The 14,663-nt window shown below is 42.7% G+C and overlaps 1 protein-coding gene across 1 annotated transcript; it reads right to left on the reverse strand.

Moving 5' to 3' along the window:
* Positions 1-82: 82 nt before the first annotated feature.
* Positions 83-5,158, reverse strand: LOC112455871. The gene has a single exon (XM_025018072.1). It carries the CDS (start codon positions 5,156-5,158, stop codon positions 83-85), a length of 5,076 nt encoding a protein of 1,691 aa, XP_024873840.1.
* Between the last annotated feature and the right edge of the window lie 9,505 nt (positions 5,159-14,663).

Consider the following 14,663-nt stretch of genomic DNA (forward strand, 5'->3'; position numbering starts at 1 on the left):
AACTAACAACTATTTACAAGTAACTATTTACACGCGAGTACCAAACATCCCGCCCACCAAAATGCAGCGAGATGCATTTTTTTTACGGATCGGGGTTGGTCGCCTGGAGAAGTGTGCCCATCGGCAGGGGGCACAGCTTCACCAGGGGACGCACGATCGAACCGCCCGTCACTCGGACCGTGGCGACCCGCGGAACGCCATCGCGACCCGGGTGAAGGGACTCTACGCGGCCGCGCTTCCATTGGAGAGGCGACGCGTTCTCCCCTCGAATGAGTACGAGTGAGCCCACGGCGAGCGGATTAGCGGAGGTCCACCATTTGGGACGCTGCTGGAGAGTACAGAGATACTCATGATGCCAGCGTCTCCAGAAGTCCTGGTGAATTCGCTGTATTAATTGCCATCGACCTAAGTGGTTCACGGGGAGAGGAGTCAAGTCAGGAGAGGGAATGGCCACCAGGGGCTCCATTGTGAGGAAGTGACCGGGAGACAGGACCTCTAGGTCCAGAGGATCCGTGCTCACGGGACAAAGCGGCCGCGAGTTCAATACGGATTCTATCTGAGCGAGGACCGTCGCGAACTCCTCCAACGTCAGAATCTGCTCCCCCACCACCCGCCGTAAGTGAGTTTTAAAAGATTTAACGCCCGACTCCCAGAGGCCCCCGAAATGGGGCGCAGAGGGAGGGTTGAAGGACCATCGGATCCTCTCCCGCTCCGCCGCGCCGCGCATGTGTTCTGCGAGCTCCCGAGAAGCGCCCACAAAGTTCGTGCCGCAGTCACTATATAACAAGGAGCAGCGTCCGCGACGGGCTACGAAGCGGCGCAGCGCAGCGAGGAAGGATTCCGTGGTCAACGAGAGCGCCGCCTCCAAGTGGACGGCCTTAACCGCGAAACAAACAAAAAGGCAGACATATGCCTTAAACGAGGAGACCCCTCGCGCTCGGCGAATGACGAGCGTGAAGGGTCCCGCAAAGTCGACGCCGCTCACCGAAAAGGGCTTGACCTGGCTCACGCGGTCGACCGGTAGCTCCGCCATGAGCGGTTGACTCGGGCGAGGGTTCGCTCGGAAGCACTTATAACACGCAGAGAGCACGCGTCGAATTGCGCGATGGACTCCGAGGATCCAGAACTGTTGTGCGAGGAGATATTGGAGCGTGCGTCTACCCGGGTGCAGATTCGCACGGTGCTCCCGCTCGATTATGAGGTCGGTTAACCGGTGTTTGTTGGGCAACAATATAGGGTGCTTGGTCTCGTAGGCCAATCCCGAGTGAATCAGCCTGCCGCCCACCCTGAGAAGACCCGTTGGGTCCAAAAAAGGAGCGAGTTTGAGAAACGGTTTTGGCAGCCCTTTCCGGTGCCCTAGACGATCGATCTCCTCCTCAAACGAATCCAGCTGGACGAGTTTGATTAACGTTAACAATGCGGAATGCGATTCGTGTTGGTCCACGGCCAAGGTCGCGGGTGCCGGCCTGGCCCTGGAACGACTTAGGAATCGAGAAACGTATGCGACTATTCTACAGATTTTGTCCAGCGACGAGAAGCGATCCAATAACGCGAGCAATGAACCGGGCGGATCGAGTGACACGAGCGAGGTGATCCGCTCTTCCTCGCGGGGAAGCGACTCCTCCGAGAGGACCGGTTCGACGTGAGTCTCGAAGTCCGCCAACCACTCGGGTCCCTCCCACCACATCGAGCTAGCCACGAGGTCGCGGGGAAACAGTCCGCGCGAGCAATGATCCGCCGGATTTTGATCCGTGGGCACGTGTCCCCAAGCCGCAATCGGAATCCTCTCCTGTATACGAGCGACGCGGTTGCGTACGAATGTCTTCCATCGATGCGGAGAGGATCGGATCCAACAAAGCGCGACCGTGGAATCGGACCAAGCGCGCTCAGTGTCAATGACGGTGTGACCCCGTAACACCTGACGGACGTACGCAGTTAAATCGGCGAGGAGCAACGCGGCACAGAGCTCCAATCGGGGTAAAGAGACCGCGCGGAGGGGAGCCACCTTTGACTTGGCACAAAGAAGCAAGCGTTTGCTCTCCGATGGAGCGACGACACGCAGGTAGATTACGGCCCCGTAGCCCAGCTCACTTGCGTCACAAAAACCGTGGAGCTCATATCGAATGTTATCGCCCACTGGGAACGTGCGCGGGATACGGAGCGCGGTCAACGCGTCGAACTCCGATTGGTAACGCTCCCATTGGCTGCGAACCTCCAACGGGGGTTCGTCATCCCACTCGAGCTTTAGCGTCCATAACCTCTGGATCAGGCACTTCGCGGTGAACGTTAACGGGGTCAAAAAACCCAAGGGGTCGAACACGCGGGCCACCTCCGACAAAATGGTGCGTTTCGTGCAGTTCCGATTCAGCGGGTTGATTTGAAAGCCAAAGGTGTCCGACTGAGAATGCCACCGGAGTCCCAGGACCTTGAGGACCTGGTCATCGGCTGACTCAAACGAAAGCATCGCGTCGCTACAGATTGATGGGTCGAGCCCCTCCAGCGCTTCGGAGTGGCTGCTCGCCCATTTTCGCAGTTCGAAACCGGCGCCTCGGAACAATTCGAGGAGCTGATCTCGCAGCGCGACGGCCTGACCGACGGAGCGGACGCTAGCCACGACGTCGTCGACGTACAACGATTCGAGCAAGGTGGTGTAAACTAGGGGGTATCGTTCGCGATTCTCCCGCGCTAATTGAAGCAGACAGTAAATGGCCAGGAACGGCGAGGCCGTATTCCCGAAAGTGACCGTGTTAAGCAAGTAATCGAGTATGGGGTCCGACTCCGAAAAACGCCAGACGATGCGTTGGTAATCGCGATGCTCCGGCGTGATCCAGATCTGCCGAAACATTTGTTTTACGTCGGCGGTGAGAGCCACAGGTTTCGCGCGAAAGAGGAGGAGAACCGCGACTATGTCGGGCTGTAGCTTCGGTCCGCTTAGAATCGTATCGTTGAGAGATAACCCGTTCGGGCCTTTCGCTGAGGCATCGAAGACGACGCGAAGCTTGGTGGTCGTACTGTCAAGTTTGTGCACCCCGTGGTGCGGCAAATAGTAAACCCGGCCGTCCGGAGGAGCGGCCTCACTCGCGATGGTCATATGACCGCTATCCAGATAATCCTGCATAAAGGCGTTATAGCTCTGTCGAAAGTCCGGATTGGACTTGAAACGGCGCTCGAGTGCGCGCAATCTATTTACGGCTATCGGCCGCGAATCCACGAACGTGGGAAGGCCCGACGCGAACGGGTACGAAACGACAAAACGACCCGAATGGTCACGGTAAGTAGTTCTTTCGAAGAACTCTATACATCGCTGATCCTCCTCGGATCGAGGAGGGTGTTCCGGCACGTCCTCCAGTCTCCAAAATTGCTCCACCGCGGCATCAATTGACTCGAGCGTGGTGGCAAAGGTGTGCAGTGGCTGCACTTGTAACGCCGGAGAGACCGCGCCCATCAGTACCCAACCGAACGCGGTATTGAAGGCGTCCGGTTCCCCGGCTCTCCCGGTGCGGCGACCGTCACGTAGCACGGATACAAAGGAATCCGCGCCCAGCAATATATCGATAGAGCCCGGCAGATGATATTCCGGATCCGCGAGCGGCAGTCCCGTTAAGTGACTCCAATCCTTAGAGTCAACTCGATGGTTAGGCAACGGCGAAGTTATGCGAGGGAGCACCGTGGCTTCGATCGGGAAACGAAGATCATCCCGATTCTTTACGCGAATCACGAGTGAAGTGAGGCCCCGAGTGGTGGCAGCCTTCGTCTCGTTGACGCCCAAAACGGCGACGCTATGTCTAGTCCGCGCGAAACCGCCCCTTCGAAGGCAGCTTTCTGTAATAAAGTTTGCCTGGCTGGCGCTATCCAGCAACATGCGTACTGGAAATGCGTTGCCCCTAACGTCAAGGGCCTCGGCCCGCACGGTCGAAAGGAGCACCACACTGTTAGAAACGCTGGCCATCGAAACGATGGGCTTGTTTTCGACGATGGTTGAGGGCGCGGACTCGCTGGCGCCCGAAGCTATCGAGGGAACGGTTGCGGGAGAAACCGTGTTAGCCTGCTCGAAGTGCAGGAGCGAGTGGTGTTTCGATTTACAGGACCGACAGGTCCACGAGCTGGGGCAGGTTTTGAGGTTATGACCCGAGCGCAGGCAGTTCAAGCATAATCCCTTGTCACGCGCGAGGTCGTGCCTCTCCCTTGCCGAGAGTTGAAGAAAACCGGCGCATTTTGCTAATAAATGCTGCTCTCCGCATTTTACGCACGCGGCGTTCCGGGTGACGAGCGAGGTAGTCGCTGCGCCCTTCTTCGCGGGAGTCGACGGCTTCGATTTGCCCGATTGCGCCGAAGGACCCGCCACTGACGCGAGAACCGAGCAGTAACTCGATAGGTATTGTACCAGCTGATCGAAACTCGGCGAGTCCACCGACATGTGGCTCGCTTCAAACTTCTCCCGTAACGTAGGGGTGAGTTTTTCCAGCAAGTGATTATACAGCATAAAATCCCACGCCTTGACCGGATAGCCTAACATTCCAAGAGCGCGCGTGTTCTCGGTGAACCCGTCCAATAACGCACGGAGAGAGGCGGGAGTATCCCCGACCAAAGGCTTAGCGTGTACGACTGCACGCCAATACTGCTTAGCTAACTCGCGCTTGTCCGAATAGCGCGCCTGTAATGCGTCATACGCGATGGGATAATTTTCCACTGTCAACGGCAGGTGTTTTACGACACCGAGAGCCTCGCCAGAGAGCGAAGTCAGTAAATGCTGAAACTTCTCGATGACGGTAACGTCGAGGTTATTGTGAACCGCCGCGTCGAAGAGCGCGATAAAGGTCGGCCACAGCGCGAGATCTCCGCTGAATTGAGGGAGCGCGAGCTTCGGCAGGCGAATGGCCGAGCGAGACGCGGACGATGGAGCCGGCGGATCGGCCTTCCGTGCGGCTCGAGCCAATTTCTCGTATCGCCCCACGACAGCGAAGCGCAATCGGTCGAACTCGTCGCGAATCTTATCCTCCGTCTCGAACTCGTCGTCCCCGACGTCTTGGATAATCTTTAGGTGATTTCCCTCGAAATCATCTACCACTTTCGCGACCGTCGGGTAGCGCGCCATAAATTCCGCCTTCTGAGTCGGGTTTTCCGATGCGAGCACCGAGTATTGATGAATTTCCCTCATGCGGCGAATGCATAGCTCGCGCCGCGATCGAGCCCCCTTCGTCATGGTGAGGATGATCTATACGCGCGCGAAGACACGAAAATCAACAACGGTTCGAAGGCTTTGTCCTACAGGAGTGAGAAGGATCGGGAGATGACAACTAATATTTGCGAGCAAATGTATGTGCACGTGATCAGAGCACGTGCCAAATATTTTCAAAGGTCTCGCTTCGAACGCGGAGACCAACAACAATATCGAAAAACACCGCACCGGTCGCCAAGGTCGGGAGGGGCGGGCGTCTCGAATTCGACGGTTAAGCTGAAGCAATGGAATATCGCGAATATTCGATCGCTTATTATTACACAAACTATGATTAAGAGAACGGCACCGAGTGTGCAATCGTACTCTCGAGCGCAAAAAATAATAAGGTGTTCTCTCGGTATCGAGAAATAATAGCGCACGCGACGAATATGCGGATACTCCCGTCGCGACGTGCTGAAAGCGACGTACGGACGACAGATATCACGCGGTCCGAACGTGCTGATGATTCCGTCAAATGATGTTGCACCAAGCGTGCAGCGAGCGCGAATTTCACTTGAGAGAACGGCACCGAGTGTGCCGGCGTCTTCTCGATCGCGAGGAATTACGGCACGCGCACAATCCCCGCGCGAACTTCCCCTCACCGCGCGCCGAATACACGCGGGGGAGCGAGAGTGATCACGCGGTGCGAACGTGCACGCGTCAATTATCGCGTTAATCTGTATTGCACGCGGGTGCAGGGGTAGCGTGTCGAATAATGGCACGCGCGAACAATCTTCACGCGTATTTCTTCGCCACAGCGTGCCGAATGCACGTGCGGACAAGAGCGATCACGCGGTGGGATCGTGCATGCGCCGATTATCGCACAACGGAATGCCCAACAGGGCCGACTAATATTACGAATTAATGCGAAGTATTGCGAATCGCGCGAAAGGTTGGCGGAAGTAACGAACGCGAAGCTAGATCCGGCTCGAAGGACCAATGCTCGGGGGGGTGTTTATCCGCCCCGGATTCGCGATTGGTCAAACTCGGTTGAAGGACCAGAGGGCCCATGCCCTCACGAAAGCGATTAGAAATGCCAAAAAAGGGGGGTGCGAAGCGACTCACCGTATCGTAGCCCGTGATGTCCTCGCACAGCCTCCGTCCTTCCTCCTGGTTCTCGTGGTGGCGGAGAGTCAGCCCAGGCAGGATGGTCGTGCAAGACGCATGCGGATCGCGTGATCGTGCGTGCAGGCGGAAGACAAGCAAGCAAGCGTTAATGCACACGATTCGAATCACACGGCGCCGTTTCGCGGGGTGCACCCGGGCGCGGAATACCGTCCACTAAATCACTACGTGGCAAGATTCTATCGATACGATGTAATTCTTCTCGAAAAGCGAGAGACGACGACGGTCCGAGACGTGAGGCGTCGAGTACGGCCCCAAATTTTACTGTCTTCTCTCGCGTACGAAATACAACTGTGCCGGTGCTTGCGCCTCGCGAAGACACCGGGAAGAAGCTCCTCTACTTCGTGCTTGGGGTGGCCGCCCGCGTGCGGGCAGCACGAGTCGGGTGAGTCGCGCGAACATTGACTATCGAATGGATCGCGATCCGCCAACGTCGCGCGCGAGTCGCTAATACGAAGTGAGCCTCGTTACCGACCGTAAACGAGACAAATATATACAAGGATGCTAAGCAACTAATCTAACGCGAATACAATACAATGACGCAACTAACAACTATTTACAAGTAACTATTTACACGCGAGTACCAAACATCTACTCTTTAAGAAGAAGAATGTAATTCTTTTCTTTCCATTCGTGACTCATATTCGCGTGAGTTTTACAGAATGTTTTGCATAATCAGCACAGAAGTTGAAAGAATTGCATTAATTGTACTATACGACAATAGGTGGCAATAGTAGTTGCTGTCAAGAGCGGTCTTTTGTGATATCCACAATGCACAGCGCTGCATACGAGAAATTGCACGCGCCTGGTACACACTTCTTCAGGTAGAAAGAAGAGATAGAATATTAATGTTTCAGAATTATTACAAAATTTATTAACTTTAAAAAAAAAAAAAGTTTTTATATTTTTATGATTTCTTAATTTTATTTTTATAACATAATATGGTTTATTAGTTTATCAAAAATTTGGATTTCTTTTAATGAGAAATTTCTTTGCAATAAATTGCATTACACATTACACATTGCATTAATTTGGACCTCAACTTAGTAAAGTCAGTTCCAACAGCCTGTGAAGGTAAATCAACTTAAAATAAAAGAACGTAAAATAGAAATTTTTAAGTAAATTAATTGACGCCAATAATTTTCCTTAACATTTTTCTTATTACATTTTGTTTTGCAAATAATCTCTACAAAATTAAATATTAAAGAAATAATTTATCTATAAATATACGTTTGATTAATATTTTATAGTTAGCTTTCTTAATAGTTGAGTTAATGTTTTAATTAATAATAATTGAATCTTGTTTAAAGGCTAAAAATATATATATACAGTTGGCAATCAATTATCGACTCTTTGAAAAAATTCGTCGTATAGAAGATATCTTTAGAGCTCTGTATAATGCGAATCAGATACTTTGTATAAATAATAATTTCTACGATACGATTATACAGATGTATACGACGAGTTCAAGCTCTTAAAAGGTAGATGAACGGTATTGTTCCTTGTTTCCTCGGCTGCGTTTCTCTCACGCCTATATATCTAAGTGTCATGTCGAATGTGAGAACTCGTAGAGAAGAAGAAAGGATGAGAGAGAAATGACGCTTCCTCTTCTTCCTTTCGGCGGTAAATAATATAACCGGAATACCAGTCGGTCGGACTTAGCAGACCATTAGTTCATGGATTCATATACAGATAGAATTCAAAGGACTGCGGACATGCACGTGAGGAAGGAGCATTCCTAAGAGGCGCCTGCCGTAGTTCCTGTTCTTTGAATGTGTGGTAAGGCCCGCTGAGTTCAAGGTAAAGGCGAACAGATAAATACCGTCATTCGAAATTTAGGAGAAGAACGTCCGAGAAGAATGAATCACCGTTCGTGCGAAATTCGAGCAGGTACTTATGCGTTTGTGACTACTACCGCCAAGAATGTCATTCAGTTTCTCTCAAAAGTCACAAAAAGAGTTCAATGTGTATCGATTGTAAGAAACATATAGTTTCTAAATAGTGTTCATAATTTGCAGATTTACTTAAAGTACAAGTTTTATTAGTATTTAGTATAATTATTTTATATATTTATTTTACTTGTTAGAATGTATTATTTTCTTTGTAAAACAGCCGATTTTTATATTTCAGTTAATAGAGTAAAAATTGAATTGAGAGTTTGTGACGTTCCCTTGTTATGTTAGATTTTATGTATTTATGTCCATCATTATATGATGTAAATAAAAATAAGTAACATGTAGGTTATCATATATGATCGCCGCTTTTATTATTCTCAACAGAGTTTAATTAATACACACGTGTTGCGCATTTGATTACGAAGAAAACAAAGTTTGTGGTTTAGCTGCATAATTATAGTTGCATAACAAATTCAGGATAATTAACCTCGTGAGAAGTGTTCTGGACGTATTCAGCGATAGATACAACTAATTTTATTTTACATTATTTTATTCAGTTTCATGTTGTGTAAACAAGAATCATTAAAAATGTTAGCACGTATAAATAAATCATGTATAATTATATATAATAAAATTAATTACAGCGTTACTTTCTATCGGTTATATTTAATGTACGTTAAATCAATCTTTTTTTTCCAAAAAAAACTTCTTAGAACGACTAATCAAGAAATAGTATCTTAAGAAGATTAAAAGCCACTTCTCTATAGTAAACCATAAAAAATATATTCATTGCACTGAGAGTCGCTCCGAGAAACTCACTGATTAATTAAAGTAATATTTAGAATATGAAATATACATACATGGTGCATCTATATGCGTCACTTGTGTATACACATCACCCATACTCGTATACTGTAATCCTCAGTCTTTTTTCTTTCATTCTTTCTTCATTTTATCACTTGTAGATCGCGGCACTCACGTCAATAGATAAACGAACACCGAAAAACAATGCCCGAGCGATCAAAAGTACACATTCACCGTAATTAAGAATAATTGATCGTGTCTTCACACTACCGAAGCGTACGTTACGAGGTTCGAGTTGGAAAGCGATATTATTAGCAGAGGAAGAGACGACGACGAAAGCAAGGGGGCCTCGGGTACCACTGGTTCCAGTATTAACGCCATCGTCACCATCAACCGCCTGCAACCACCACCACTACCACCATCATCGCTACCATCGAGTTATGTTACTGTTGGTAGTGCAACGATCTCGCAGAAGCGTCAATGACTTTTATAAATGAATCAACATACATCGTGTACAATATACTTAAAAGAAAACAATTTTTTATAAAAAAATAAGACGAAAGTAAAATAAAATCTTTTAATGCGGACTATGTTTTCGAGAAAAATTATCTAAAAATCAGAAAATTAATGATATATTAGCGTTTTCTCAAATGCACACATTTGTTATGTATCATTGTATTGTAATTTGACTTTTAGTGATTATTAATCAAATAAATAGATTTCTTTAATAAAATAATTAAGTTATAATTTACTCAAATTATTAAAAAGTAATAATTAACATTAATAAATTTTTTAATAAAGTTAATAATAATTTACAAATAATAATTTTAATAATTAAAATATTAATTTTTCAATTTTTAATAAAGTGAATAATATACGATTATATGTATAATTGAATATTTACACAATCTAAATTACAGTCGCTTTAAACTTGCTAATGTGTGTGTGTGTGTGTGTGTGTTGTCATTATCGCACATTTATTAATAAATACAAATATCTATTTTTCAACATTTTTCATAATTTCAACATTTTTCTTCATATCTTTATGATTAGTTTTCCAATGATATAATATTAACAAACCGTTTTCAATTAAAAAAAAACATTAAATTTTCGAAATATTTTACAATAGGTATGAAATAATAGTATTTCGTATATGTTACAGTAAGTCTATTATAATAACTACCGAATAATTAATTGTTATTAATATCTTGCATAAGCGCGTGGCTCATTGTGCAATTATACAATGCTTTATTTCCGCCCGCAGTTGATTATCATGTATTATCATGTACTAACTGGGATTTCCTTCACGACAAATGTGCTTATATCAAGACGGATATTTTATTAGCAAGATCGGATGATGTAAATAATAATGTTATTGATTAATCGTGATTAAGCGTGCTGTAGGAAATTTATATATTACAATATTTTATTTTCTATGATTACAAACAAAAGAAAATATTGAATTAATTAAACAATAAGGCAAAATTATTTTCATATAATTAATATAATAAGTCTGTACATATAACAATACAGATTATTCATTAATTTTTACTTTTTAATAAGTTTTTTTAAAAACTTAATTTATCATTAATAAAAAATATTTTTATATTACGTTATATTTAATTATAACAAAAATTTTCTTTAATAATACAATAGTTACACGATAATGCTAATTTCTTTGTCGACGATGATATGATGTAATATTCGTGACTTATTGATCATAAAACGAGATACTTTTTTTTTAACGATTACTCGCATGTGTGTGCGTGTGTGTGTTTATGCGCGCGCTGTATAAAGTTTATTGCGTAATCGCGTAATCAGGTGATAGCAATCATCGAAAAGGATCTTACTACGTCTTAATTTAGTACGTTATTTTTAAAAGCTTGCGGCGCACTTTTAATTTGTTTATCGCTGAGTTGTTTCCAAATCCCGGAAGTGCGCACAATTGTGTGTATGGAAAATCGACAGAAAGAGATATACGTCGAAATCATTGTTGATTAGTCACTTCCGGTTGAGGAGGAAAATAGAGTCATCGTGCCATCTTCTGCATCCTCTGAACTCAGGATAAAATAAAATCAATGTTACTTGTATCCTTTATTCAATTTATGTTATTATTTATATAAATTAATAAATAGAATATATCAATATCTGATCTTTATTTAAATTATTTTCAAAAAAAATTATAATTTTAAATTTGGCTAATTAATATCTCAGCTGTTAATTCTATTAAAGATGTAAAATACATATGTCGATTTTATTTTATTCCAGTAATTTTATCATTTTATTATTTTATTATTTTAATTCTAATAAAAAATGTTTTATTAAAATGTTATTTTGTAATATTATATATACAGGGTGTTTTAAAAAATATGTTACAGATCTTAAGGGCGTATCTTAGGAGTCAAAATAAGAAAAGAAGTTTCTATAAACATGAGTCCAAAAATGCTTTCCCTCCGAGTTGTAGCCCCCTAAAGTTAGGGGAAAAAGATCGTTGAAATTTTGCCAGCGTAATAATTAATTATGACCTCGATAGTGACCTTTATTTTTATGTGGTTTTGACAATTTGGTCCGATTTTGAGGGGAAAATATGAAAGGAGGTGCTAATTTTCAAATTAAATAAATATGGCTATTTGAAAATTAGCACCCCCTTCCATATCTCTCTTATAGATATACCTATATATGTATATATTGTGTATATGTATATATTGTGTATATATATATATATATACACAATATATACATAAAAATAGAGGATCTTGTTTCAAGATGACCTTGATCTGACTTTGGCGACACCACTCAAGGTTAAACTGATAAAAACAGTAAATAGACTTTTTCAAACCCTACAACTTTTGTCTAAAATATTTTCTTACAAAACTTACATTTTTTGAGATATTTCGCCATCCTGAAACTTTTTATACACCCTGTATATTTATATATGTATATAATGTTGCTTGGCAAGCCAGATAAAACGGAAGCTGGTTTCGGCCCACGGGCCGTAGATTGGGACCTTTATTTTAGAATATATTACGTTACGTTATGTCTATTAACATGTCTATTTACATGTCTCTCATTATGAAAAATTGTATTAGCAACTTTATACATGCATATATTTTTTTTGTTCCACCCTATGATTTCGTCTAGATCTATGTATTACATGCTTGTGTTAACATTATAATTAATACACTTCTTCCAAACACTCAGTTAATTTGAATGAGTGTATAAATGAATGTGTGCGTGCGTGTGCATGCTCGGCTCTCTTTCTCTCTCTCTCTCTCTCTCTCTCATATTTCGCTCATATTTCTAAGCGGGTACACTTCACGCTACACAAGCTTAAGTTTCATAGAAACTCCTTATCATTGCAATTGCGTGTAAAACTCGTGTCTGCATTGATTTGGCCTCTGTTAGACTACTGCTCTCTTGTTTACAATGATGTTACTGATGAGCTTAACACAAAACAGCAGAGGCTTATCAATTGTACGATTCGGTTTATCTTTAATTTGAGTCGAGACGAACATATCACTTCTTACCGTCACCAATTAGGGTAGCTGTCTGTTAGAAATCGACGTCTCTATTTCCTTGGCATCAAAATGTTTAAGATATATTATGGTATGTCTCCTAGCTACCTCTCTGAGATCTTTGTCAGAGCCGATCTCTCGATTAAACGATCGTCACGGCTAGCACTGCCTAGTACTTTCCAAATTCCCATTCACAGAACCGAGACTTACCACCAGTCCTTTCACCTAGCGGGTATTTACTTATGGAATTCGCTTCCTACCGAAATGGTGTCGTCTTCGTCTTTAAATGAATTTAAGCAAAAGCTCAATGGCTATCTATTTACACTTGAGCTCGGTTCTGGTTGAGGTTCTACCTTGGGGCTATCTAATGTCTATGTACGATGTAGCGTTAGTGCGTGATAGGTGTAAGTACATTTAGTCTAAGCTTTCCTAGTCACTGTACATTAATCGTAGTTACTTCAACGTCTTAACTAGTTTTAAGTATCAATGTCATTTTTCTGCGATTGTTGTTGGAGAGAGAGCACGACTGAATTCTGTTGATTTTTATTTCTTCAGCATTATTTCAGTTATTAATCTTGTCAACGAAATTTGGTTCTGAAGCGTTTGCTGAGGTGGAAATGATATTATTATTTTTTGCAATATAGTCATTATTATCTTCATTGTTTCCGCTTTTGCTCACTGTTTTATTATAATTATCTCATCTGTTCTGTATCTTTTTAGTTCTTACTTATTCCAATTTTTGTTTTTACTTTACTCTTGTTTACTTCATGTATATCATTGTATTTTTCATCATTTGCCTAAAGTCTTGACTATGGCATAATAAACAAACTAAAACTCAAACTCAAACTCAAACTCAAACTAAAACTCAAACTCAAACTCTCTCTCTCTCTCTCTCTCTCTCTCTGTTCTTTTGTCTATCTCATATGAGTTAGAAATTATTGTGTATGCACATTAACATTTACTTACATTACATTATTACATAATTTTATTGCATTTAATTGTATATAAGCATTCTGGATGGCTTGAAAGACAAAATCGCTGTGAATATATGCGTATGTGTGACCGAAACTGAAACTGAAACATTTACTTTACGTAATAGATCTCGAGATCTCGAGATTGACTGACAATTTATTCGGATTGGTCACAATTTATATACGGAGTGTTAATAAAACATCCATTCAATATATCATTATATGGCAGATAGTACACACCATACTGAGTAAAAAAACCATAGTAAACATAGGTTGAAAGCTCAACCGTTTCTGAGATATAAACATTTTTGTATATTATTACCACGACTGACTTACAATAAAGGGAACAAGCCAAACCCGAACTCTTCTATTTGGATGAACCTTTTGTATTATAGGTATGTTGAATGACTCAATACATGAATAACGGTATGCTTTATTTGTATCTTATAGCCCTTTAAAGGTAAAATTTTCAAACTAAAAGTTAAAAAGACGCTTTTATTTTTTAGCCCATAACTCTTAAACTACAAGAGTTAGAAAAAAATGTTTGAAATAAAAGCTCAATAGTAAGTTGAGGTCTACAAAGTGGTATAAACAAAAAAATGTAAAAAAATTTTGCAAAATATTTTTTGCAATATACTTAAAATTTTTTTACATTTTTTAATTCTGGATAAATTTGATAGCGTTTTAACGTTTATACAGAGACGTAAGTCATGTGATTCTTTTACGGACAATTCTTGGCACGGTGACACTATATAACGTCGCTTGATAAAATATTAATTTAATAAAATAAAAGGCAAATATGAGCAAACGCTGGTGCTAAAGCGAAAATAAATTATTATACACAAATGACATACGTTTCAATCTTTGGTTTAGACCCTCTTGCATTGTCTTCCGTCTGACAAGACTATTAACTACGTTTCTGATTTATTTGATCTATTCGACACCGTGTGTTTGACAAAATTTTTATTATCTACACATCTATAATTTATTTTATTTTATTTATGCGACACATAAAAAAGATCTAAACCAAAGACCGAAACGTATATTCTTTATAACTTGTGCACAACAAAATTTATTTTTACTTTACCACCCGCGTTTGCTCTCATTTGCCTTTTATTTTATTAAGTTGTATATC

The sequence above is a fragment of the Temnothorax curvispinosus genome, unplaced genomic scaffold, assembly GCF_003070985.1.
Source record: "Temnothorax curvispinosus isolate PA1 unplaced genomic scaffold, ASM307098v1 QBEX01006433.1, whole genome shotgun sequence".
Taxonomy (NCBI): Eukaryota; Metazoa; Arthropoda; class Insecta; order Hymenoptera; family Formicidae; genus Temnothorax; species Temnothorax curvispinosus.

Coding starts and splice junctions, on each gene's coding strand:
- LOC112455871 (XM_025018072.1), bottom strand. CDS start 5,158: ATGAGGGAAATTCATCAATACTCGGTGCTCGCATCGGAAAACCCGACT.